The 25,000-nt window shown below is 36.8% G+C and overlaps 3 protein-coding genes across 6 annotated transcripts in view; 1 reads left to right on the top strand and 2 right to left on the bottom strand.

Annotated features, from left to right (window-relative positions):
- Positions 1 to 6,745, top strand: part of LOC144967232 (protein unc-93 homolog A-like) — a 17,843-nt gene extending 11,098 nt beyond the window's left edge. For 3 of the 4 annotated variants that reach the window (XM_078904180.1, XM_078904181.1, XM_078904183.1), the window contains 3 exons: positions 1 to 92; positions 2,529 to 2,796; positions 6,273 to 6,745. The exon at positions 1 to 92 is cut by the window's left edge and continues 61 nt beyond it. In XM_078904180.1, coding sequence (XP_078760306.1) covers positions 1 to 92; positions 2,529 to 2,796; positions 6,273 to 6,505 — 593 coding nt within the window. In that variant the 3' untranslated portion in view covers positions 6,506 to 6,745. The remainder of the gene's footprint in view (positions 93 to 2,528; positions 2,797 to 6,272) is intronic. The other variant, XM_078904182.1, reaches the window with a different exon arrangement.
- A 342-nt stretch (positions 6,746 to 7,087) lies between these two features.
- LOC144967233 (cytochrome c oxidase subunit 6A1, mitochondrial-like) lies at positions 7,088 to 12,239 on the bottom strand. Its single transcript, XM_078904184.1, has 3 exons — positions 12,057 to 12,239; positions 9,685 to 9,833; positions 7,088 to 7,791 (listed from the first exon to the last, which is right to left on the bottom strand). The coding sequence occupies exons 1-3, from the start codon at positions 12,232 to 12,234 to the stop codon at positions 7,681 to 7,683; spliced, it is 438 nt and encodes a 145-aa protein (XP_078760310.1). The 5' UTR covers positions 12,235 to 12,239; the 3' UTR covers positions 7,088 to 7,680.
- A 6,602-nt stretch (positions 12,240 to 18,841) lies between these two features.
- LOC144969163 (protein unc-93 homolog A-like) overlaps positions 18,842 to 25,000 on the bottom strand; it is a 9,819-nt gene continuing 3,660 nt past the window's right edge. The window contains exons 4-8 of the mRNA XM_078908271.1: positions 24,062 to 24,129; positions 23,328 to 23,570; positions 21,938 to 22,078; positions 20,923 to 21,190; positions 18,842 to 19,658 (exon numbers count right to left, since the gene is read on the bottom strand). Of these exons, the coding sequence (XP_078764397.1) occupies positions 19,429 to 19,658; positions 20,923 to 21,190; positions 21,938 to 22,078; positions 23,328 to 23,570; positions 24,062 to 24,129 (950 nt within the window). The 3' untranslated portion in view covers positions 18,842 to 19,428. The remainder of the gene's footprint in view (positions 19,659 to 20,922; positions 21,191 to 21,937; positions 22,079 to 23,327; positions 23,571 to 24,061; positions 24,130 to 25,000) is intronic.

Below are 25,000 nucleotides of genomic sequence, written 5' to 3'. Positions count from 1 at the left end.
TTCAGTTCCTAAACAAGGACATGCTGCTTCTTATCCCGTTGTGTATGTACACGGGGGTGCAGCAAACTGTCTTACTAGCAGAATTCACCAAAGTGAGTTGAGTTGATTAAATAAATTTAACAGTAGATAAAAGAAGCATAGATAAGACAATAATAAATGACTTATTCGTATTCAAAAGGAAATTTATCGTCAATGTCTTTCTCGAGAAAGACCTAAATAATCCGGCTTCAGCTAATTCAAGAAAAAAATAAAAAAATAAATAAAACAGAGATGCCAAAACCTGGTCCGATCTGGGATGCAATGCCTTATCTATTCGAAAATATCGCCCCCAAGATATAATATATATTATAGGGAGAGAGAGAGAGAGAGAGAGAGAGAGAGAGAGAGAGAGAGAGAGAGAGAGAGAGAGAGAGAGAGAGAGAGAGAGAGAGATTATTGTATCATTCCAATATAATTGTAAGCTTTTGTTTTGTTTTGTCCGTTTTTTTTTATCTATGTAAAGAGCATATCAGAATTCACGCAACTTTAACTTTAAGTAGACTCGTTTACAGAATACAGTAATATTTTCGTATTTTCGGTATTCGAAATACAGTTTGCATGGTTGCTTGTGTATCTGCATCTTAGAAGTTTGTGCCTTAGAAAATCTTGTAACTTTTTCCCCCTGTTGATTCGCTGCTGTTGCTGTTGCAGTTGTCGTAGTAGTAGTGGTAGTAGTAGTTATAGTAGTAGTAGTAGTAGTAGTAGTAGTAGTAGTAGTAGTAGTAGTAGTAGTAGTAGTAGTAGTAGTAGTAGTAGTAGTAGTAGTAGTGGTAGTAGAAGTAGTAGTAGTTGTTGTTGTTGCTGCTGCTGCTGCTGTTTTCTCTTCTTTCTGTTTTTTTTTTCTGTCGTTGCTGCTTCTGCAAATGTTGCTAATGAATGGTTGTCGTGCAAGTAAATAAAAAATGGTTAGACTACATCCCCCCCCCCCCAAAAAAAAAAAACAAAAAAAAAAAAACAAACAAACAAACAACTGACAATCGTTTTGCACTCAATAAGAAGTGACGTAAACTGTGATTTGAATATGTGTATAAATTCTGTGCATTGATTGTAACAATAAAAATCTTCATCATTGTCAATGAAATTTGAAATAATTTAATATTAGCACCGTATTTTATTGTTTGTTTTTCCTTTAAACGGAAAGGCAGCGTGTAATAATACAACAAAAGTTCACAAACTATTAGCAAATAGTAAACCTCGAGAATAAACAATGAGGAATGACATGTCCGGTTTAACATGACAGTTTTGTTATGGTTTATTCTCTCCAGTTAAAATGTCAAAACACGGATTTTTATAATGTTGAAATATTATTACAGTGAATGACATAATCAGTCGGATGGTGAAACGATTTTAACTGAAATATTGCCAAGTTTAGGTAGAAGGTCAATTTTTATCAAAAATAAGTTCTTGTCATAAATGATTAATTCAACCCTTTTTGTACATCTTTTAGAAATATTAAAGCTTAAATTTCACTTCTGAATGTATTTTACAGCAAGTCAAGTTGACAAAGTATGAAATTTGAGAAAAGTTGCTGGATACCTTTCCCCCACATCTGACCATAATTTCATTTTAAAAAATTACCCGATTTAATTCAAATAAAATTTTTAATGCTCTGGGGAGCATATAATGCAAAAAAAAAAAAAAAAAAAAATGCATATCCAATATTTTCACCTTTCGACTGAATATGTCATGTACTGACACAATACGTTACAAAAATGATTATGACATCCATGAAGCTAGGACAGATATTATAATATCTCGAAGCCAATATAATAACACGGAATAAATCTGAAACAATGACAAGATTTTTATCAATTGGTTTAATATATATATTATTCTACCCCACACCCTAAAATATAAACATTCTTTTTCTTCTTCTTCTTCTTCTTTTTCTTCTTCTTTTTCTTCTTTTTCTTCTTCTTCTTCTTCTTCTTCTTCTTCTTCTTCTTCTTCTTCTTCTTCTTCTTCTTCTTCTTCTTCTTCTTCTTCTTCTTTCTTCTTCTCTTCTTCTTCTTCTTCTTTCTTCTTCTTCTTCTTCTTTCTTCTTCTTCTTCTTTCTTCTTCTTCTTCTTCTTCTTCTTCTTCTTCTTCTTCTTCTTCTTCTTCTTCTTCTTCTTCTTCTTCTTCTTCTTCTTTCTTCTTCTTTTTTATTTTTTATTATATTTTATCTATCTATCATCATCTATATTATCATCATCATCATCTCATTCATTATCTATATCATTATTATTATTATTATTATTATTATTATTATTATTATTATTATTATTATTTATTATTACTGTACGTATTGGTGGTATTACGATTGTTGTATTTTTGTGTGGTTATTAATGGAATCAGTTTATTTTATTTTATTTTTTTTTGGTTCCATTTACCACACACCCCCCCCCCCCCCCCCACTTTCATGAATGTTGTCATCAAATTGTGTGATTTATTGGCGAAAGCCTAAGATTGAATAAACTTTGAAAACTTTGAAACTTTTCTTTCTCCAGTACTTTGTCCTCTGTGAGTTAGGCTTTGGATGGTTTGCTTTCCCCATCCTTTGTTTCGGATTTTCTGGTGCTGTGTTTTCCATGGCCTCTGGTACCGTGAGCAAGTATATCAGTCGTCCTATGCAGTTCATCTTGGCCGCCGCTCTCAACCTTATTATACTGATCGTCTTGTTTCTATGGACGCCAAGATCGTCGGAGAAAATGGTGTTCTTTCTAATTCCGTTTATTTGGGGGATATCTGAGGCGGTCTGGTTAACCCAAAGTGCGGGTAAGTTTCGTGAATAAATTAAGTCGAAAAAGATTTTTTTAGTTAATAGATGTGCAATATTATGTACTTATAGAATTTTAAGTAAAAAATACGAAACTAAAGATCTTAGAGAGTGCAATGGATACATGACACATGCCTTCGGATCGGGGGGAGAGGTCTTGGGTTCTAGTCCCGCTCTGAATGCCACATGGTTTAATCTTTCGCAAAGGCCTTTTACTCGCATTCTCTTACCGTACTCAAGTGTAAAATGAATATCTGGAGGTTAACAGCGTTTTTTCTGTAGGAGAAAATTGTAATATCGCCTAACTGGCGTCATTTCTCGTCCTATATGTTAAGTGTTGCTGTTGGTTTTGGACCTTTTTAAAAGAGCTTTTAAAACGTTCCGTGGATATTGCTCTATATAAATGTTCGATTTTTTTTGTTATCTCCCATTTTTGTTCATTTTGCCTTTAAAATCACTTTTTGACATCTGGGTCATTCTGACTTTTCGCTGGTTTGAGGCGGTGGGTTATAAATGAACTTAGCTTTTAGAAAATTATTGATCTTTACAGTCACGGTGGGGGTCCCGTTAGCTTAGTTGATAAAGCACACACTTCACACGTAAATGGACAGAAATCGATTCCGGATGCAGTCGACATTTTTTATTCTGATCCCACTGTCCACCCCAATAGTGATTGGATCGCTGTGTCTGTTAGATCTGGTGGAAAGTACTTTGCGAGAGATTAGCGTCCCTTGAAAAGCTAGCAAGCGATTGCCATTGTCCGTTTCACGATATAGGAACCGAGATAAACTTCGCTCAATGGGCCTAATGGCTCTGAAGAACCTTTTCCAGCGTTACCTCCTTATACATTAATCTTCTTCAACAGTCGTGACGTCACTTCCCTCGTAATGACGTATAGTAACTTAGTAACTGGTTCTAAACTATCAGAACAATGGCGGACGCCCTTATGAAATACCTCTCGGACGAGCATAAAAGTGTATCCAGAGGAGAAAAACATTGTAAATCTGATCATGTTTTGACTTTTATACATTCTGATCACATGACATGTGAAAAAGTTCTAGCCATGAAGAATAAAAAGAACCGATTTTCTTTGTTTAGAACCAAGCTGCTCGTTGCTGAGCGGACGTGATATCAGACTGTTAAGTCCTATTGTTGGTCTTTCCCCAGTCGTGTGTAGCTCCGTGTTTACAGACCAAAAAGGAGCCAGCTTTTAACCCTCTCCTTATATACTACGAAGCACCTACCAATAGCCTCCATTAGAATAAATGAAGATTTAGAAAGCTTAAACACCTTCTGTGATAAATGGAAATTAAAAGTTAATTGCAATAAAACAGTCTACTCTATATTTACTAAGAGTCATCCTGTTTCCAAGAAAGAAATAACACTCTCCATCCAAGGCCATCGACTCACGAAAGAAGAAAACCCCACATATTTGGGCATACAGTTAGACAGACAACTATCTCTGAACAAACACACTCAGAATGTAAAAATCAAAGCCACAAAGAGACTCCAGTTACTAAAACGACTAGCCAGTACTAATTGGGGAGCAGACAAAAACTCGCTTCGACAACTCTATTTAGGCTATGTGCGTTCCGTCATGGACTACAATTTAGCCCTCCAAAACGTAGGTTGTAAAAACACACACAAAACCTTGGACAGAGTACAAAACCAAGCCCTTCGCTTCATCTCCGGTGCCCTGAGATCGACACCCACAGCAGCATGTGAAATACATACTAATGTGGAACCACTTGGACTTCGCAGAGAATCAGCAGTGCTTGAAATGGTTGAAAGATACAAACGAAAAGAGGAAAACCATCCAAACAGAATTCTGGCAGAGAAATGGAAACCAAGAACAAGATTAAAACAAAAATCCCTGCTACACATTGCTAACAACTTGAATGAAAGACACAGACTCCCAGAAAACAGAGAAAAATCTATTTTAATCAGTCAAAAACCTCCATACGCCGAACTAAAACTTCCAAAAATAAAGACTAACCTCATAGAAGAAACAACAAGAAATAAAAACAAATCAGATATACAAACATTAGCAATGAAGACAATACAAGAATACCCAGACAACTGGATACATGTTTACACAGATGGATCTGCCCACAAAGGAACTAAAAATGCTGGGTATGGGTTTGTCGTAGAATACCCAGATAAAGCCTGTGATAAAATCCACAATTCTTGCGGAAGCTCCTGCTCAAACTACGAGGCAGAGGCAGTTGCACTAGAAGCCTCACTGCGACACCTCTCTTCTGTTTTCCAGCTAAACCCTTCAAAACTTCAAAACACTGTCATCTTCACAGACTCCAAATCGGTTCTCCAAGCTCTCGATTTAGATAAACTCTCCTCAACGTTCAATAGTTTAAGATCTCAACTAGATGAATTCCTTACAACACACAGAGTAGACTTATCTCTCCAGTGGATACCGGGACATTCAAATATACCAGGAAATGACAATGCAGACAGACTAGCCAGACTCGGATCAACACTTTTACAACCATCAATTCCAGTATCCTTAGACACAGCGAAACAAATAATCAAAACAAATAAGAGAGAAGAATGGATGAACAGTTGGGCAATGAGCACCACGGGTAGATGTATGTTTTCCCATATGACCACTCCTGTAAAGACTGATTGCCTAAATAAGCTCAGAAGACACCAGCAAAGCATCATCTTTCAACTAAGAACACAACACATACCGCTCAACAACCATTTAAGCAAAATTACAAAAGACACATCCCCTTCCTGCCCCCTATGTCAACACCCCAATGAAACAGTAACACACCACTTGCTTGAATGTCAACCTCTTGAAGACCTGAGATGCACATTCCTCCCACCAAATCCAAGCATCAGTAACACACTTTATAGTCACCTGGAACAACTACAAAAGACATCTAACTTCTACGTCATGGCACAAGACCGAAGGGCTAGAGCTCAGGTGGTCGCTGGTTCGGATAAGTAAGTAAGTAAGTAACCCTCTCCTTACCAACTATAGGAAAATCGTCACATTTGTTACGATACAACCAACATTTTCCTTAATCAAATTTCTCTTGTATATCAGACAATTTAAAGAAAATGAACACTGTGTTGTAGAGCATGTTTTGCTAAAGAAATTATTTATCGCACGAACGTACCGCTATTGTGTTTGAGTGATAAAAAATGTATTTTTGTGTTAGTTGGGTGTGACGTTTTGGGCAAAATTCTGAAAATGTCCGGCAAGGAGAGAGTTAACAGCGTTGCATCCTTATACATTAATCTCAATTGTTTGTCTTTCCCCAGTCTTGTTTAGCTCCGTATTCACAGACCAAAAAGGAGCCAGCTTTTAACAGCGTTACATCCTTATACATTAATCTCAATTGTTTGTCTTTCCCCAGTCTTGTTTAGCTCCGTATTCACAGACCAAAAAGGAGCCAGCTTTTAACAGCGTTACATCCTTATACATTAATCTCAATTGTTTGTTTTTCCCCAGTCTTGTTTAGCTCCGTATTCACAGACCAAAAGGAGTCAGCATTTGCCAGTTTGAGAATGTTCCAGGTAACTGGACAGAACATTGCGTACAAGTACCACAAACACCTGTGCGTGGATGTCAAGTTGTCTTTGTGTCTTGGGCTGCTGCTTGTGTCTCTCGTCATCACCAGCTTCTTTGAACTTCGAGACCAGAGAAATAAAAAGTTAAAACGCTACCAGGAGCTGGCGGACTAAGGGCCCAATGAATGAAAGGGCCGCTTCGATAGGAAAGGGACTAAAATTAATTAACTTTGAGGCTTTTAATCAAGGCGTTGCTAAAAACATAACAAACCCAAAACAAGACAAAACAGAAATAATTTTAAAAAAAAATACAACAACAACAAACAAACAAAAAAGCACAGCACTAACCAAAAAACCTCCAACAAAACAAAACATTAAAGACAAACAAAAGCAAAAAAAAAACAAACACAAAAATATAACAACAAAAAACAAAACAAACAAAAAGAAAAGAAAAGAACCTCCCCTCTAAAAATCCAACAACAACAACAACAAATAGCGCACACACAAAAAACACCCCTCCCCCCCCCCCAAAAAAAAAACAAAACACACACACAAAAACAAAACAAAACACAAAAACCCTCGATGTAAATAAAAAAAAAACAAAAACAAAGAAAACAAAAAACAAAACAAAACAAAACAAAATCAAATAGATTTATTTTGTTATTTATTTATAAGTATATAAACATATATTGAAGATTAATCTATTTAGAATTGATTGGTGATCATTATTAATTCATCCAAATACCGAATCAAATAACTTGCTTTTATAATATTTCTTTCAGAAATTCCAAAACAGGAAAATGTATTGCATCATTCATTCTCTAAGTGATTGAGTCTATCAACAAGCCGCCGCACACGAGATACTTGAAATGTATAATATTTTTCAATGTAAAAATACTTTAAAATAAATAACGTGAAAAGAAACCATTTTTGTAAACTTAAATTATTCCTTTATTTTGAAGAAAATCTAATATGGCACTGACAGTGCTCCCCATTAAACAATAACACAGAAGAAGGGATTGAAATAAACTATACACATTATTTTAAAGCATGCAAACATGATATTTTCTAAAAATTCATACTTTGTCATTGACCTAAGTTGACTTATTTGCAGGTCTGATAACCGAACGCAATTATGGGCTTGATTTAATAATTTTGTAATGGGCGATATTTTACATTGGTTTGGGAATATTTCCATTACAACAACGGGCCCACAACAATAATATGAGTTATCAGACCCGCAAAGTAAGTACACGTCGTCATTGACCAACTAAACTCATGATGCTTTTAACGAACCAAACAAGTTAGACAACATGACCGCCAACAAATAATAACACGTTGCATTCAGTCTACTCATCCTCATCCTCTTCCGTCTCCTCTTCTTCCTCGTAGCCATCAGGTAAAGCATTCCAATATGGACTGTGAAAGAGACTGTGTTGTCCATCTCCCCATGGAAACGGCTAGAGTGGAAAAATGGTAAAAAGAGAGAGAGAGAGAGAGAGAGAGAGAGAGAGAGAGAGAGAGAGAGAGAGAGAGAGAGAGAGAGAGAGAGAGAGAGAGAGAGAGAGAGAGAGAGAGAGAGAGATATTAGTATATCAAAATTGAGGGGTCCTACGAATTGCCGTCCGGAGCCGTCCGGCGCAGAACGAGGAGCTTTCGGAAGGCGGACGACTTCTGGAAAGGTTCGTACAGGTCTGAGGGACTCCGAATGGCTTGAGAATGCATTAGATGACCTCCGGACGGCTCTCCTAGGCCGCCAGACGGCTCCGGACCGCAATTAGTAGGACCGAAATTGAGGGAACCGAAGGCTCAAATGCTGAGCACTCGAATTATAGTCAAGTATTTTCTCTCTCCATTATCCTGTCTCCTATCCCCTTCTTCGTCCCAAACAGGGCAAAAAGTCTTGTAGTTCTCTTCTAAAGAACTTTGTTTAATACTTGGGTCATATACAAAAGACTGGTATTAAGCGTCCGTACAATCTACCAAAAAAAAAAACCGGGTAGGACAGCTACTTTCATAAAACACATTTAAAACGTTGTGGCATTTTAATACCTTTGTACTCTTAGTGACGGTATTTTTGCCAAACGACACAGTTGGTTACATAGAAACCATAGCAAAGATTTAATTTTTGTTGGTAAACACTCCCAAAGTTAAATAAATTCATAAATTATACAATACATAGTCATGTGATTCAATTCACATGGTTTGGCATCAAGTTAAGAAATTAAGGAGCAGGCACCGGTGTAAGATAAAGTACTGAACGAGTGTGTATAAAAGGTGCCAGACAAAGCAAGAAGTGGAGGTCGACTGATTATTTGGGATGGTTTTTTTCTTGCATTTTTCTTTCTTGCTCTTGTCTGGCACCTTTCATACACACTTATTCAGTTCTTTATCTTTGGCCTCAAGACTTACCCCCCCCCCCCCCCCCCCAGAAAACTGGAACATCGTCATTGGCACATACTATTTAAATCGCAGCAGGAAATCAAAATTGTCACATGTCGTCACTTTTAGTCGACTGTCGTACTCTGGAAAGACACCTCGCGAGATCCCAGGTTTGAGAATTTTTGCCAGGGTGAGGGTCATTTAAATCGATCGATCGTGCGGCTATGTGGTCTAATGGTATGACACTCGCTTTTGGATCGGAAGGTTCCTGGGTGCCTCGCTCGGCGCATATTTGAGTCCTTGGAGAAGGCGCTCTACTCACATTCTCTCACCGTACTCATGTATAAAATGAGTACCTGGCCGTTAACAGCGTTGACTCTGTCCGAAAAAAATTGTAATATCGCCTAAAAGGCGTCATGTCCCGTCCTTCATGTTAAATGTTGATGTTGACTAGGGACCCCCTGTAAAGCGCTTTGAGCACGTTTAGTGGATATTGCGCTATATAAAAGCTCAATTTTATTATTTTATTATTTTTATTTTAAGTTTGATTTTTTTTTTACCAAATTTTATATACGTGCTTTTCCAGAGAATTTGAGCCAATTACCGCGAAGATTATTTTTAATGTTCTCTTCTCATTTATCCGGGAAATTTATAATTCATGAAATAGAAACGGCTAGAAATGATGAGGAAAATGATAATGGTGATGATGATGGTGATGATGAAGAAGAAGAGGAGGAGGAGGAAGAAGAAGAAGAAGAAGAAGAAGAAGAAGAAGAAGGAGGAGGAGGAGGAGGAGGAGGAGGAGGAGGAGGAGGAGAAGAAGAAGATGATGATGATGATGATGATGATGATGCTGCTGCTGCTGCTGATGATGATGATGATGATGATGATGATGATGATGATGATTACGATTATGAAAGGAAGGGGGGGGGGGGGAGGAGGAGATGACGACGAAGAAAAAAATGACTTACTCTTGCTCTGAGTCGTAAGTGATCATATGGAATGAACTCTGGCCTCTCTTCATGTTCGCCCATGTAAAACGAATGGTACCAAATACCTAAGGCAATTCCTATCCCTATATAAGTGTATGCTTTCCATTTTTCTGCTTCGGCCACTGCAGCTGGAGATAACATTTCACAATTATTTTTTTGTGTGTTTCTGTAAAACTTCTTGGAAACTTTAACAGAAACACCTCTTACTTGCGGCTATAATAATAATAATAATAATAATAATAATAATAATAATAATAATAATAATAATAATAATAATAATAATATAATAATAATAATAATAATAATAATAATAATAATAATAATAATAATAATAATAATAATAATAATAATAATAATAATAATAATAATAATAATAATAATAATAATAATAATAATAATAATAATAATATATATAATAATAATAATAATAATAATAATAATAATAATAATAATAATAATAATAATATAATAATAAATAATAATAATAATAATAATAATAATAATAATAATGAGACATCAGCGCTATATTATATCGAAGCGGCAAAGCGCTTAAGAGGCGGTTGGAGTCTTTTCTAAAAAAAAAATAAATATGATTACCTCTATTGGGCGGTTTTAATCACTCTGTATCGTCATTATAATATAGGATAAAAACAATAATTTTGGTGAAAAAGATACGTTATCCGTGGTGACATTCGCCTTCGGACGGAAGGTCCAGGGTTCGAGACCCGCCCTGAACGGCGCATACGTTGAGTCGTTAGAAAAGTCTCTTTACTCACAGTCTTTCACCGTACTCAGGTGTAAAATGTGTTCCTGGTCGTTAACAGCATTTTCTTTGTCGGGGGAAAAATGTAATATCGCCTAACAGGTGTCATGTCTCGTTCTACATGTCACGTGTTGCTGTTGGTCAGGGACCCTTTGTTATGCGCTTTGAGCATATTTAGTGGATATTACGCTTCATAAACGCTTAAGTTTAACTCTCTCCTCACCAGCTATTTTTAGAACTTCTCCCAAAAATTGACATCCACTCGACACAAAAATAGACTTTTCGTAATCCAACAAAAAAGTAACAAGTGCATTCTATAAAGAATGTTCTTTACAGAGTTCAACAAACTGATGTCTACAACACAGTATTTCTAGTATTTATAGCTGTAATCAAAGCATGTCTTTACATTTTGTGATATACAAGAGAAATCAGAATGAGAAAATTGTCGGTTGCATCGTAACGAATGCGACCATTTTTCCATGGTTGTTAAGGAGAGTGTTAAAGCACGTCTGTACAAATTAATGTGCTGACTAAAACAGATGTGGCATTGCTATCAAGGAAGGAAATAGATTAGGATCACTAATTGGAAACAGAGAAGACGTAGAAAGAAGCAAAATAATATCGACAGTCGCTCTAAACATATTATTAGATATATGGATTTGAAAATTTGGAGAAATTGTGTTTTTGGAATATACACATTCCTTTTAAAATTAGTGTTTATGTACAACTGCGCAACATGGGCATTGACATGAATCAAAGAACACAAATTAGACAGAGTTCACATAAAATAACTTAAAAGAGTCCTGAATATCCGATTCCCCATATGAAGAAGCGACATGAAAAAAATCAAACAAAGATAAAATTTGACATTAGCATCCACATCGAAAGACCGCTAACTGTGGAAATAATTGATACGGGTGATTAGAAATGCAACAGAGGCTTCCCGATAGGATGATAATTCCTTAAATCAAATATAAGTAAACTATCTAGTAGCCCTTCAGAGCCATTAGGCCCATGGAGCCGGATTTTTATCCCGGTTTCTATAACGTGAAGCGGACAATATCAATTGTTTGCTACCCTTTAGATAGGACGCTAGTCTATCGCAAAAAGTGCTCTTCGTCGGACAAGATAGATCTAACAGACCCATCTACTAAATCATTGCTGATTGGACAGGGGGATCAGAAGAAAAATCTCAACTGCCCCCGGGACCGATCTCGGGGTACTACCGCAAAATTCGAGACCCAAATAATTTTGGAGGTTTGGGAGGTGGGAGGGGGGGGGGGGAAGTTTTTTTTTTTTTTTTAAAAGGTCTAGTATGGGGTTTGGGAGGGGAGAGACTTAAAAAAAAAAGGTTCCCCCCTCCCAAACCCCCAAAATTATCTTTTAAAAAAAATTTCCCCCCTCCCAAAACCCCAAAATTATTTGGGTCCCCGAGTTTGCGGTAGGACCCGATCTCGGTCCCTTTACTTGTGAGGCGAGTGCTCTACCAACTGAGCTATCGGGGCCGGGCCTACGTCTGTAAGATCATTTTCACTGCCGCATCTTCAAAAAAGACAATGTGTTTCATTAGCAAATTCATTAAGAATACCTTGATTTATTGGTGGTTTATTAGATTGGAACCTTTGATTCGTTGGGTCAATGAATGGTTTGGGATCCTCAATGTTTTTTGAACAATTTGAAATATGATAGGACCTCAGAAAAGGTTTAAATACTTTAGAAACTCGTACTCGCATCATTGTAGACATCATTTCAACGGTAGGTGACATAGGGATTGTCTTGGGGTTAATATAAGTATTGGCACCAAGTTACACTGTTGATATTATCTTCAAAGAAATGATGCACACCATTTTGATAAAGATCTGAACAAGTGTGTACGAAAGGTAGACTACCAGACAAAGCAAGAAAGAAAAATACAAGAAAAGAAAAAAACATCCCAAAAAATCAGTCTACCTCGACTGGGGATCGACCCCAGACCTTCTGATTACCGGTCAGACGTGCTATCATTGTACCATTTCTTTAATTTACCATTTTGATAGAACATAAGTTAACATTTTAAAAGTGATTGTATTGTATTCTAACGATAACTTACTAGCTGCCCATACGCCCATTTGGGTAGGGCCCGGCCTGTACTTATTAATTATTTGCAGGTCTGGTGACCCAAATTATTATGGTCTTGTGATTTCTTAATTGAAGTGCACGCAATTTTTGAGACTCTGTGCTAAATGGTGTAAAAACGATAATTGAACAGAACAGAGATAATTGTGTTGTCAAGTGAAAAAGCCCGCAGAAAGGGTGGATATTGATTGTTGTTTTCGCGTAGATTAAATCACAGGTCTCATTGTTGTAAATTGAAATTGAATGTAAGCTCCAATTTAATAAACGAAAACAGATAATGTGGACGTTTCGGGTTTCCCCTTTATCAACAAAACAAGATGAATTTGACAATTTTTTTGGAAAAATATTGTCAAGGAAGAGAGAGATTCTTTTTCTCTGGGATAGGAAATGGCCGAAACGATCGGTCTTCCGGGGAACGAATCCGTGGCATTTTCCATTTTGTGTATTCTGGGGAGCATGTAGAAACAGGGATTACCGAGTTCGCTGGATTCGTTCCCCGGAAGACCGATAGTTTCAGCCATTTCCTGCCCCACAGAAAAAATATCTCTCTTCCTTGACAATATCTTCCAAAAAAAATCATCATATTCATCCTGTTTCGTTGATAAAGGGGAAAGCCGAAACGTCCACTTTTTATGTTTTCGTTTATTAAATTGAAGCTTAAATTCAATTTCACATTGTTATTTATTTCTTCAAGCTTCGAGCAGCAACATTTACATTGTTTTACATCAAACCAATGAAAAATACTGTCCGTTACAACAATGTTAAAACAAGTCCATTATATTATTGTGTTCGGTTACCACACCCGTAAATATGCGCACCTTGGTAGGGCCGATCTCCACTTGTCTCTGTCATAGTAGGCCAGTCGACACAGAGACTCTAGCGACGCGTTCAACCTCTTGACCTCCTCCTCCACTATCATTCGCTAAGTCTGTTTTGGAATAGGATTCAATAGTTTGATGTCACATCCGCCCAGCAACGAGCAGTTTGGTTCTAAACAAAGAAAATCGGTATTTTTTATTCTTCATGCTGGCTAGAAGTTTTTCACATGTCATGTGATCAGATTGTATAAAAGTCAAAACATGATCAGATTTATAATATTATAATGTTTTTCTCCTCTGGATACACTTTTATGCTCGTCGAAGAAGTATTTCATAAGGGCGTCCGCTATTGTTCCGATAGTTTAGAACCAGTTACTAAGATACTATGCGTCATTACGGGGGAAGTGACGTCACAACTGTTGAACCCTATTTGCCGGTAACCAGCCCGTTGCCAGGCTTCTCCACCAGTAAGAGGAGGCACTGGGTGGTAGCGAGTCGGCTTCGGTCGAGAACCTTCCTATCGGCAAAATCTCTCAACAGTGGGGACTTTCCACCTGTCCAACATGTACCCGATATGGGAACGAACCCGAAACCGCAGAGCATCTAGTTGAACGGTGACGTTGTGACAAAGCTTCTGGGCAGGTTTGCGACGGTGCACGAGTGCGGTAAAGAATTTGCAGATTGGGTCGAACGTCATAAAAAAAAGTAGTGTGAGCAACATTAGACGCTGTTGCCAAAACACGAGACTGTATGATTGGATCTACACTGAGATGGAGTAAAACCTTGGTGGATAGCGCCATTAACCCTCTCCTTACCACCCATTAAAAAATCGTCATATTCGTTAAGATAAAATCAACAATTTTACTATTCTAATTTCTTTTGTATATCACAGAATTTAAAGAAAAGTTTTCGCCATAGCTATAAAAACTTGACACTGCGTTGTAGAGCTTATTTAGCTGAACAATAATATGTATAGAATGTACGTGTTGCTTGTCCGTTTGAATGAAGAAGAATCTATTTTATTTAAGGTCTTATGATGTTTCAGGGAAAATTCTGAAAACAGTTGGTAAGGAGAGAGTAAGGGATGAGAGAGTGATCCTCGCTATAGTGAGGAGATTTTATGGGCTCCCAGGGCGGCGAGAGGAGACACTGGGCAAGAGCCCAAATAATGACTAAAATCTTAGACTTGGTATGGGGGCGACTCTTTACAACACGGTATCAAATTAAGAAATGGTAACGGTGTAATGGTAGCACGTCTGACCGGTGATCAGAAGGTCTGAGGTTCGATCCCCAGTCGATGTTGACTGATTTTTTTTTGGATGTTTAGTTTTCTTTCATGCTTTGTCTAGCACCTTTCATTCACACTTGTTCAGATCTTTATCACAACACGGCGTCCTAGGATTGACCCATGCGTTTATTTTGAGAAGAGACGCGCTGTCCGATAGCTTGGTTGGCGTTTGTTTTAAAATCGTCAAGCGATTTAGTAAGAGTATTACTTCAATTCTATAGATAGTTCGAAGATGACGTCACTCAGGTCTTTGTTATTGTTTTTTTTTTTTTTTGCCATCGGCGTTTATGAGTAATGCTCACTGAACTGTTTTAACCAGACTATAAACGTTCATGTATACACACAGTTTTGTGTGTTGGTCCGTTATACTTCCGGATGGCAATGTTATGAGCTTCTTAGTCAAGCGCATACTATCTATACCGTTTCTGCTCGCCTAGAGTCCTGTCTCTGGGACAGCGTGGCTCAGCGGTATGGTCTTTGCTTCGTAACCAAAAAGGTACTGAGTTCGATCACCTGCCGCGATGTGTGGCCTTGAGCAAGTCACCTCGTCCTATCTCACTTTGCGGCGCTGCACTGCGGCTGACGCCCGGGTTATTCCAGTTTTCCTTGGAATAGACCATAAAGACAAATTCCCCAATGGGGATAAATAAAGGGAATTTAATTTTATTTTCACTCTCTTACCTCTCATAATTCTTTAAGAGTATGTAATCCATTATCAAAAAAATCTCATTTATAACCAATAATATACAGCTATGTCCTCTTGTGGTATGACACTCGATTTCTGATCGGAAGGTCCTGGGTTCGAACTTCCCTCAGCGCATAGTTGAGTCCTTAGAAAAGAATCTTCACTCACCTCTTACCGTACTTAGGTGTAAAATGAGTACCTGGCCGTTGTCTATGTCGAAAAAGAAATGTAATATCGCCTAACAAGCGTCATGTCTCGTTCTACATGTTACGTGTTGCTGTTGGTCATGGACCCTTTGTAAAGCGCTTTGAGCACTTTAGCGGATATTGCTCTCTATAAAGCTCAAGTGTGTTTTTTTTTTCTTTACATCATAGTAAGACACTTCGGGCAGTCAATTCATTAATTCAAGCAAACAGGTGGGACTATTGTTCTACAAGTACATTACGCAGTAACCGGTTTGGAGTTGAAGCCGGCCTTTTTATTGGAAGCTCTTTTCCCATGATTCAACCAATACACGTATTAACTCACCCAAACACCGACTATATCCGTAGTTTACCCTGGTTACTTTTACTCCATACCTATTTATTGCATTTTTCTGAGACAAAATTATAGGCGTACTATCAAAGCTAATGTTTTTAGTTTTTATATGTTAATGGTAGTTGAATAAAAATATCTATGTGCATGTTCATTTTTAATACTTTTTTTTTCCAATTTTGAAAAGTAGCAAAAATCTCTAGGATTGAGTGAGTTAAGGCAACAAATAATAATATGTAAAGTAATATTATTATATACTATCAGTGTCATGTTAATAAATCCGATGGAACAAACACATTTAAACGTTTCTTTTTAATATGTAGCACTGTAGAATTATAAAATTGCTTTGTTTCGTATTGCATGTTTGAGTGGTTGTATGTTTGAGTGAAAGTAGCCACGTTACTGTTAAGCGCTTTGAGCTTGTTGATATACGGAGTAAGGCGCTATATTAAAACCACATAATATTAAATTTAATAAATGAATTGTTCAACCTAGTCAATGGACGAGCTGATGATATCGTGGTAAGAGAAAGATGAAAATGTAATTTTTGGTTTTAGGTTAATAAATAAAATAAAATGAAATAAAAAAACAATTAAATAAATTTAGTTATAAAACATTAATTTAATGAATAAGGAATATTTGATTTGATTCATTGGGTCGATGAATGGTTTGGGATTCTCAATGGGTTTTTTTTGGGGAAAAATCTGAAATATGATAGGACCTTAAGGGACAACGTGGCTCAGCGGTACGGTCTTTGCTTCGTACCCGAAAGGTACCGAGTTCGACCACATTATGGTGCTGCACTGTGTGGCCTTGAGCAAGTCAACGCGCCCTAGCTCAATTTGCAGCGTTGTACTGGGGCTGACGCCTGGCTTATTCCAGTCATCTCTTGGAATAGACTCCCGAGACAAATCAATTTCCCCTATGGGATAACTAAAGGGAATTTTATTTTTACAATTTATTTTATTTATATTATTAGTAGAAATGAAATCCTGTATTAAAACATCATCTTGCCTCTAAATCAATGCATTGAACAGATTAAACATTTTAAAAAAAAAGACTCAAATTCAAAGACTCAAAATCACTCCAAAAAATGCAATTGATAAGGAGCTCCAATTATTACAAATCTAGAGCTCCACATCATACAAATCTAGATCTCCACATCATACAAATCTAGAGCTCCACATCATACAAATCTAGAGCTCCACATCTTACAAATCTAGAGCTCCACATCATACAAATCTAGAGCTCCACATCATACAAATCTAGAGCTCCACATCATACAAATCTAGAGCTCCACATCATACAAATCTAGAGCTCCACATCATACAAATCTAGAGCTATGTATTTTATTTGACGAATAAGATGTTAATTATTTTATTTTTCATTGCTCCTCTTTACCATCCTCGAAATGTTATAATCATATTATAGGGAATTTTTTTTAACATTGCTTTTTCTTCAGTTACATGTATTAAAGGTTGTTTTTTTTAAATAATAACCCGAGCAACCTTTATCACGCTATGATAATAATATGTTATGCTAAATATAAAAGGGGGGTCCGGATAGCTCAGTTGGTAGAGCACTCGCTTCACCAGCATAGGGACCGAGATCGATCCCGGGTGCAGGCGAGATTTTTTCTGACCCCCTTGTCCACCCAGCAGGGACTGGGTAGCTGGGTCTGATAGATTAGGCGGAAAGTACTTTTGCGATAGACTAACGCTCTATCCAAAGATAGAAACCGGGATAAACTCAGGCTCCATGGGTCAATGGCTCTGAAGGACTACTTTTAAAAAAATTAATATAAAACATTTAATGCCAATCAGAAAACAAAATTGCTTATTACTTTTTTATTGACCAAAAGCATTAAAGTGACAAATAAGGAGCAGGCTCTGATGTAAGAAAAAGATCTGAAAAAGTGTGTATGAAATATCTAGTACCACACAAAGCATCGAGAGAAAAAAAACAAGGAAAAAAATCCCCCAATATCGGAAAGGCTGAGGGCTAACCCACACTGGAAACTGACTCCGACGTCTTCGGATACAGACATCGGGCACGGACAAAATACTAAGAATAAAGAGAAGAGCCGCTTGACCAACCCATGCCAGGCATCCGACGTCCTCTGCCGTTTTCTTTTTTTTTTTTTCGAGCTTGGTATGGGTAAGTCTTGCGGCTCTTCTCTTTATTCTTAGTATTTTGTCCGTCATCATAACTTGTCGCTCCAACACCGAACCCACTCCACATCATCTGTGGAGCAGACTCTTAGGTCATGGTAAGTGCAGCTGGGCCCATCCTGGAAGGATTTTGTCCGTGCCAGACATCTTCATCCGGAAGATGGCAGAGGACGACAGTGAGTGCCGGGTCATCGAGGTCAGTCTCCGTTGTGGGTTAGCCCTGAAGATCGATATCCAGTCGAGGCATACTTATCTTTTTGGGATAAGTTTGTTGTTGTTTTTTCTTGTATTTTTTCCCCTCTGCATTTGCCTGGCACTGTCACTGTTTCATACACACTTGTTCAGATCTTTACCAAAAGCATTAGCTAATACTGCGAAACAAAGAAAGATGACAAAGCATTTTTTAAAAAAATCTTGGCTTTTGAAAGAGATGAAAAAAAAATCTGACCCACAGTCTCAAAACCGTGTTATGTCGGGATATATCTGACCCCAAAAACAGTGAATTTATAACTAAAATGACAAGAAAAACGAACCTTTATTTTTTTTTTTTTTTTTTGCTGTGTAAGTCATTGTGTTTATTCTGAGCCATATCGAATACTGCCGTACTCTTGAAAAATCCATATTTAAAAATTTGACCAGAAAACTTGTCCTTCAAATATCGATCGATTTAAATGACCCTCATCTTGGCAATTAAAAAAACCCTCTCAAACCTGGGACTTCGCGAAGTCCCAGGTTTGAGAGTTTTTTTTTTTGCCACGATGAGGGTCATTTAAATCGATTGATATTTGAAGGACGAATTTTCTGGCCAAATTAAAAAATAATATGGGTTTTTACAGAGTACGACAGAATAGAAATTAACACCAAATTTCATTTTTGTGTCTATAAATTCAATCAATTACCGGTACAAACAAACTGACGACAATCTTACCAGAACAACTATAAGACACAGACAACAAAATTCACGCATTCAAAGAAAAACCCACCCAAAAAACACTAAAACACCAATCAACAAATTCAATCATCTTCAAATATTCATTTTCACCCCGCACTGCCAAAGACTGGAACGCTCTTTCCGAATCAATCATTTATGAACACAACAGATTTAAAAACATTCTAGCGAAGATTATTAAAATTCTTCAGCCTAAACACCAACAATGGCTGCTGTCACATTCAACAACTAATTCTCTCCGCCCTCGAATACAAATACTTAAAATTGAGTCGACTTCGAGTAACATTCAGATTCATATTCAGATTCAGATTCAGATTCCAGCACCTGGTTCATCCCGACATAATACCGTTTTGAGACGGCAGGTAACAAATGCTTGATTTATTTCTATTTATCATCGTGGTTATTCCGACAGCTCATGGTAGGATCTAAGTTTTTTGCGTTTTATTCTGATTTCCACCACCGTAGTGAGGATAAAATTCAACATCAGTAGACCAAAGCACATAAAAAGCTTAACGTTGACACAGAGGTGTTGGTGGTAGGTATAAGCAATGGCGCTGCCCAGGGCTTGGAACATACGTAAATTGGCGAAGGCCGGTTCTTGTTTGTCGTGGAACGCCGAGCTTACTAGAGCTTAAAATATAAAGAAAAAGAAATCAAATTATGTGACATTCAACATCGATCAGATATAATGTTGGAATAGATTATGTCAATAAAAATTCGTTTAAAAGTCAAAAATGTAAAAAAATAAATGGAAATATAGTCAAATATAGGTTAATGACACAACAATAACTCTCTTCAACGAACATATTTATTTCAACTCCAAAAATGTAAAGGTTAAGTTTAAAATCGGGGATACCGATAACGTAGACTGCTGATATAGCAGTTGCTTCACACACAAGGGGACCGAGATCGATCCCGGGTGAAGCTGAGATTTTTATGGACCCCACTGTCCACTCAGCGTTGATTGGGTCGCTGTTAGAGTTGGCGGAAAGTACTTTGCGCTAGATTTGTGTCCGATCAAAAGGACAGCAAGCATTTGATATCGTCTGCTTCACAATAGAGAAACCGGGATAAACTCCGGTTTCAGGGCCGAATGGCTGCGAATGACTGCTTGTTAAAGATTAAAATTGAATTGAATCGCATTCATCCCGACATAACACCTCTATTACAGGGGTCCCGATAGCTCAGTTGGTAGAGCACTTGCTTCACATGCAAAGAGATCAATTCCAGGCACCGACGAGATTGTTTTCTGACCCCCCCCCCCCCCCATCCCCCACCCCTTTCCACCCAGCAATGATTGGGTAAGTGGTACTGTTAGATCTTTGGAAATGCTCTTCGATACACTAGCGTCCAACCCGGAGGATCGAAAGCAATAATAATAATAATAATAATAATAATAATAATAATAATAATAATAATAATGATGATGATGATGATGATGATGATGATAATAATAATAATAATAATAATAATAATAATGATGATGATGATGATGAATGATGATGATGATGATAATAATAATAATAATAATAATGATAATAATAATATGATGATGATGATGATGATGATGATGATGATGATGATGATGATGATGATAATAATAATATATAATAATAATAATATAATGAGATGATGATGATGATGATGAGATGATAATGATGATGATGATGATGATGATGAATGATGATGATGATGATGATGATGATAATAAATAATAATAATAATAATAATAATAAAGAAGAAGAAAAGAAGAAGAAAGAAGAAGAAGAAGAAGAAGAAGAAGAAGAAGAAAGAAGAAGAAGAAGAAGAGCGAACGAGGAAGGAGGAGGAGGAGAGGAGGAGGAGGAGGAGGAGGAGGAGGAGGAGGAGGAGGAGTTCAACTGTTAGAAGTTACCAGCACTCATGGTCATCCAAATAGCATCAGAAATGCCCCAAGCCATCGGCAACAGGAAGAAAATATACTTTTCTCCAGCTTTTGGTGTCCATAATAGCATACTGGCCAGCACAGCAATATTTATCATGGTAGCACCGAAAAACATGATTGGCCGCTTGAGGTATTTGGCCAGAATTCCAGAAAGGGCAGAGAAGATGGTGTCGGTCACTCCGAAACAGAGCATTGCGAATCCTATCCAACCGATTCCTAATTCACAGTTTATGTAATTCTGAGGAAAAGAACAATAGGCTTCAACAGTCATGACGTCACACCAAATTTGGGACCAACAAGACGTGTTTACTTTAAGCAGGAGTTGACTTTAAGGGTGTTACCTATATGTGGATTCCACTGTAATTGGATTTGGCAAATGCAATTATCACTTATCTAATAGCCAATCTTTTCAGTCACATGTCCCAGATAATGTCATTCTTTGATAATAATAATCTAAACCCATTTCAAACAAGCCACATGTATGGGGCACACGACTAAACGAATAACATAATCACTCTTGTATCCCGACCTATTAGAGATAGATGTTCATTATAAGCTTCCGTTTATATAATTAGAAGGATTTTCCCACTGAAAAGTACATCAAAATTGTAATCTTTAAAACTCTTTTGTTTCCTTGTAAATTTGACTTTACTGACAGTATTTTGAATAAACATTTCAAACACAACACTTTTTAAGAGTGGTTTATCCAAACCTATATATATATATATATATATATATATATATATATATATATATATATATATAATATATATATATATATTTATGAGTGTTGGTGGGTACTTGTAGGTACGAAAGTGCTCGATAATGGTGGTTAGAGCTAATATATATAATGTGAGTGAAAATTTACATTATATATATATATATATATATATATATATATATATATATATATATATATATATATATATATATATTAAAATTTCAAACTCCCCCCCCCCCCAAGGGGTACCAACAAAAAACTCACTTTGGTGAACTCAGCAAACATTATGGTTTGTTCCACACCCAAATAAAGAGAAATTGGCAGGAGAAGCACCATGTTGCTGTTGGTGAAGAGACATCTGACAGTGGAGAAAAGTAACTCTTTTGTGCTGGGAGGTTTAGCTTTCTAGGGTGGCGCCTTGCGAGAAAATAGAGAGAAAAATGTTAGATTTTATATAACACATTCAGTATCTACTAAATAAGCCCAATGCGCTTTTACAAGACTCCATATTCAAGCAGAGAGCAACATTCAATATGTAAGACGAAACACGGCGTCTTTAAGGCGCTTTTTACAATTATTGTTTCTTACACAGACAACTCTGTTCCCAACATATACTCATTTTACACTCCAGTATAGATAGTTCGAAGTTGACGTCACTCGGGTCTTTGTTATTGTTTTTTGCCATCCACGTTTATGAGTAATACTCACTAAACCATATTAACCTGACTATAAACGTTCATGGTTACACACAGTTTGTGTGTTGGTCCGTTATACTTCCGGATGGCAACGTTGTGAACTTCTTAGCCAAGGGCATTCTATCTATAGATTAAACGTTGTTGTACATAACATTTTGCTGTCAGAGAACGATTGTTTCTCTTTTATAGTACAAGTATACAACATTTATAATATAATAGCATAGGAATTGGCATTTAGTGTTATGTATCGTAATGATATAATTACTCTTGTGACTTGATATAAAGGATAAAATGCACGAAGAATACTGCCACAGTCAACAGTTCAATAATATTATCATATTATTAAGTTGTCACTTTGCATTTATTTAGTGACTCGTCCCCTCCCCTGATGAGAGCTAACGCTTGAAACAATGTTGTAGAAGTTAAATAATCATAATTATACTTGAAATGTTTTATCAAAACGTTGAGCACTAGTAGTTAATGGTTTTTGTTTATATATATATATATATATATATATATATATATATATTTATATATACTTCGAGTAAATATTATAGAATGTATTATAGTGTTAATATACAGCATACTCTTATTGGAATATTAAAACAGTCGGCATTTTGTTTGCACTCAAAAGCTTTTCCAAGGTTTTGACAAATAAAGTGTCTTATAAATAAAATAAATCATTAGATAAATAAATAGATAAATAAATAAAGTTCTCTTTATTTATCCCCAGGGGAAAATTGTCTTTATGGTCATTTTCAAGGAAAGACTGGCGTAACCTTGGCGTCAGCCGCAGTGCAGAGTCGCAACGTGAGCTAGGTCGAGGTGACTTACTCAATACCACACAACGTGGCAGAGAGTCGAACTCGGTGCCTTTTGGGTACCAAGCAAAGACCGTGTCGTTGAGCTATAAAATTACCCGATTTATTTACAAATGAATTGTCTATTCTGAGACTAACCTTAAGTGGCTTCAAAAAGAATATTGTCAAGAGTAACCCTACGACAGTGAAACCCATGTAGATTGAAATCAAGGTGTACTCTTTGCTTGTTACGCCACTGGAACCTCCATCAGTGGCGTTACCAGGGGGTGGGGAATCTGTGTCCGGACACATGTCTGCTCCACACGTGTAGGAATGATGTGGGGTGGATGTGTTGGAGCTGAAAGTCTGAAGAACTACTGACGACACGAGGTTGCCCCACACCTAAATGAAAGTAAGATTCAAGGAGCTTAATATCTCAATTTGTTAGATTTGAACTCGAAAGAGATGCTTTGAAATAAACGAACTGTCGTTATCTATAACCCCCCCCCCCCCCACACACACACACACAAAAAGAAAAGAAAAAAACAAAACAAACAAAAGCAAATTATACTAAAACAAACATATAAACAAACAGACAAACAAACCAGCAAACAAATAAAAACGAATTTTAAAACGAGCACAACAATTTAACCCCCCCCCCCCCCCCCCCCCCCCCCCACCCCAAAACAACAACAAACAAAAAAAAAAACCCAACAAAAAACAAACAAACAAACAAAGCATTCTTTTGCCACTTAATTCTACATTTTATTATCGCTTTGCATTAGATCAATATCTCAACATGTAATTTTAAATTTCCAAAGTAAATCGTATTTGGCTAAGAACCAGTGAAAAAAAAAGCCAAAGAGACCATAGGATGGACAATTTAAACAGACCTGTGTGCTTTGGAAGGCCATTCCGAAGGCTCTCCACATTGTGTTCAAGACACTTTCAAATGGAATACCTGAGTAAAAAGATATAAATTAGACATTCAATTACAATCATTAGAAGTATACAAATATTATAGGACAATGTCACAGTTCTTTACCGAGTTAAGGTTGATACAAACCATTATTGTCATAATATTAACGCAGGAACAGTTTGATATCCAAAAGGCGGACGGATCTTGCCATGACAACAATATTTTTGTTTATATTATTTATACTTGGAGCGGGTGGGGGGGTGGGGGTGGTCAAGTGGTTAAGACATTGCACTGTGACCCGGAATGTCCTGGGTTTGAGCCACGATTCAGGCACTTTGTTTTTTTTTTCTTAGGGCAAGATTAGTTACCTGCCCCGATTTACCCATTTTTAGTATAATTATTATTTGATATAATAGCGCCAGTATCCACAAATAGTGCTCATGTGTGCTTTACAATCGTTTTTTTTTTTTTTTGTTTTTTTTTTTTATATCACACAAGTTCATTCGACTACAAAATCATCACATATCTTGTTCGAAGTTCACATAGAATCACGAAAAGCAGAATGAAAAAGATTTGTTTTTAAATGCCGCTTGAAGACTGGTTTGACTTTCACATTATCGGGTTGTTTTAGGTTTGGACAACATTGGGGATTCCTGTTGGCATCAGACGTTTGTTTGATGGGTTATATAAATTTCTTCATGGAATGGCCAAGCGAAGAAGACATCTAACGATGCCGCGAGGAAGGGCGTACATTTTAAAAAAATATACTACAATGAATGACATAATCAGTCGGATGGTGAAAAGGTTTGAACTGAGATATTGCCAAGTTTATTTATAAGGTCAATTTTTAAATATCAACAATGAGTTCTTGCCATAAATGATTAAATCAACCCTTTTTGTACATCTTCGGGAA

Source organism: Berghia stephanieae, chromosome 3 (genome assembly GCF_034508935.2).
Source record: "Berghia stephanieae isolate SIO BIC M18660-M18661 chromosome 3, UCSD_Bste_1.3, whole genome shotgun sequence".
Lineage (NCBI taxonomy): Eukaryota > Metazoa > Mollusca > Gastropoda > Nudibranchia > Aeolidiidae > Berghia > Berghia stephanieae.
Note: the sequence above shows the minus strand (reverse complement) of the source record. Positions and strands in the feature narration are given on the sequence as shown.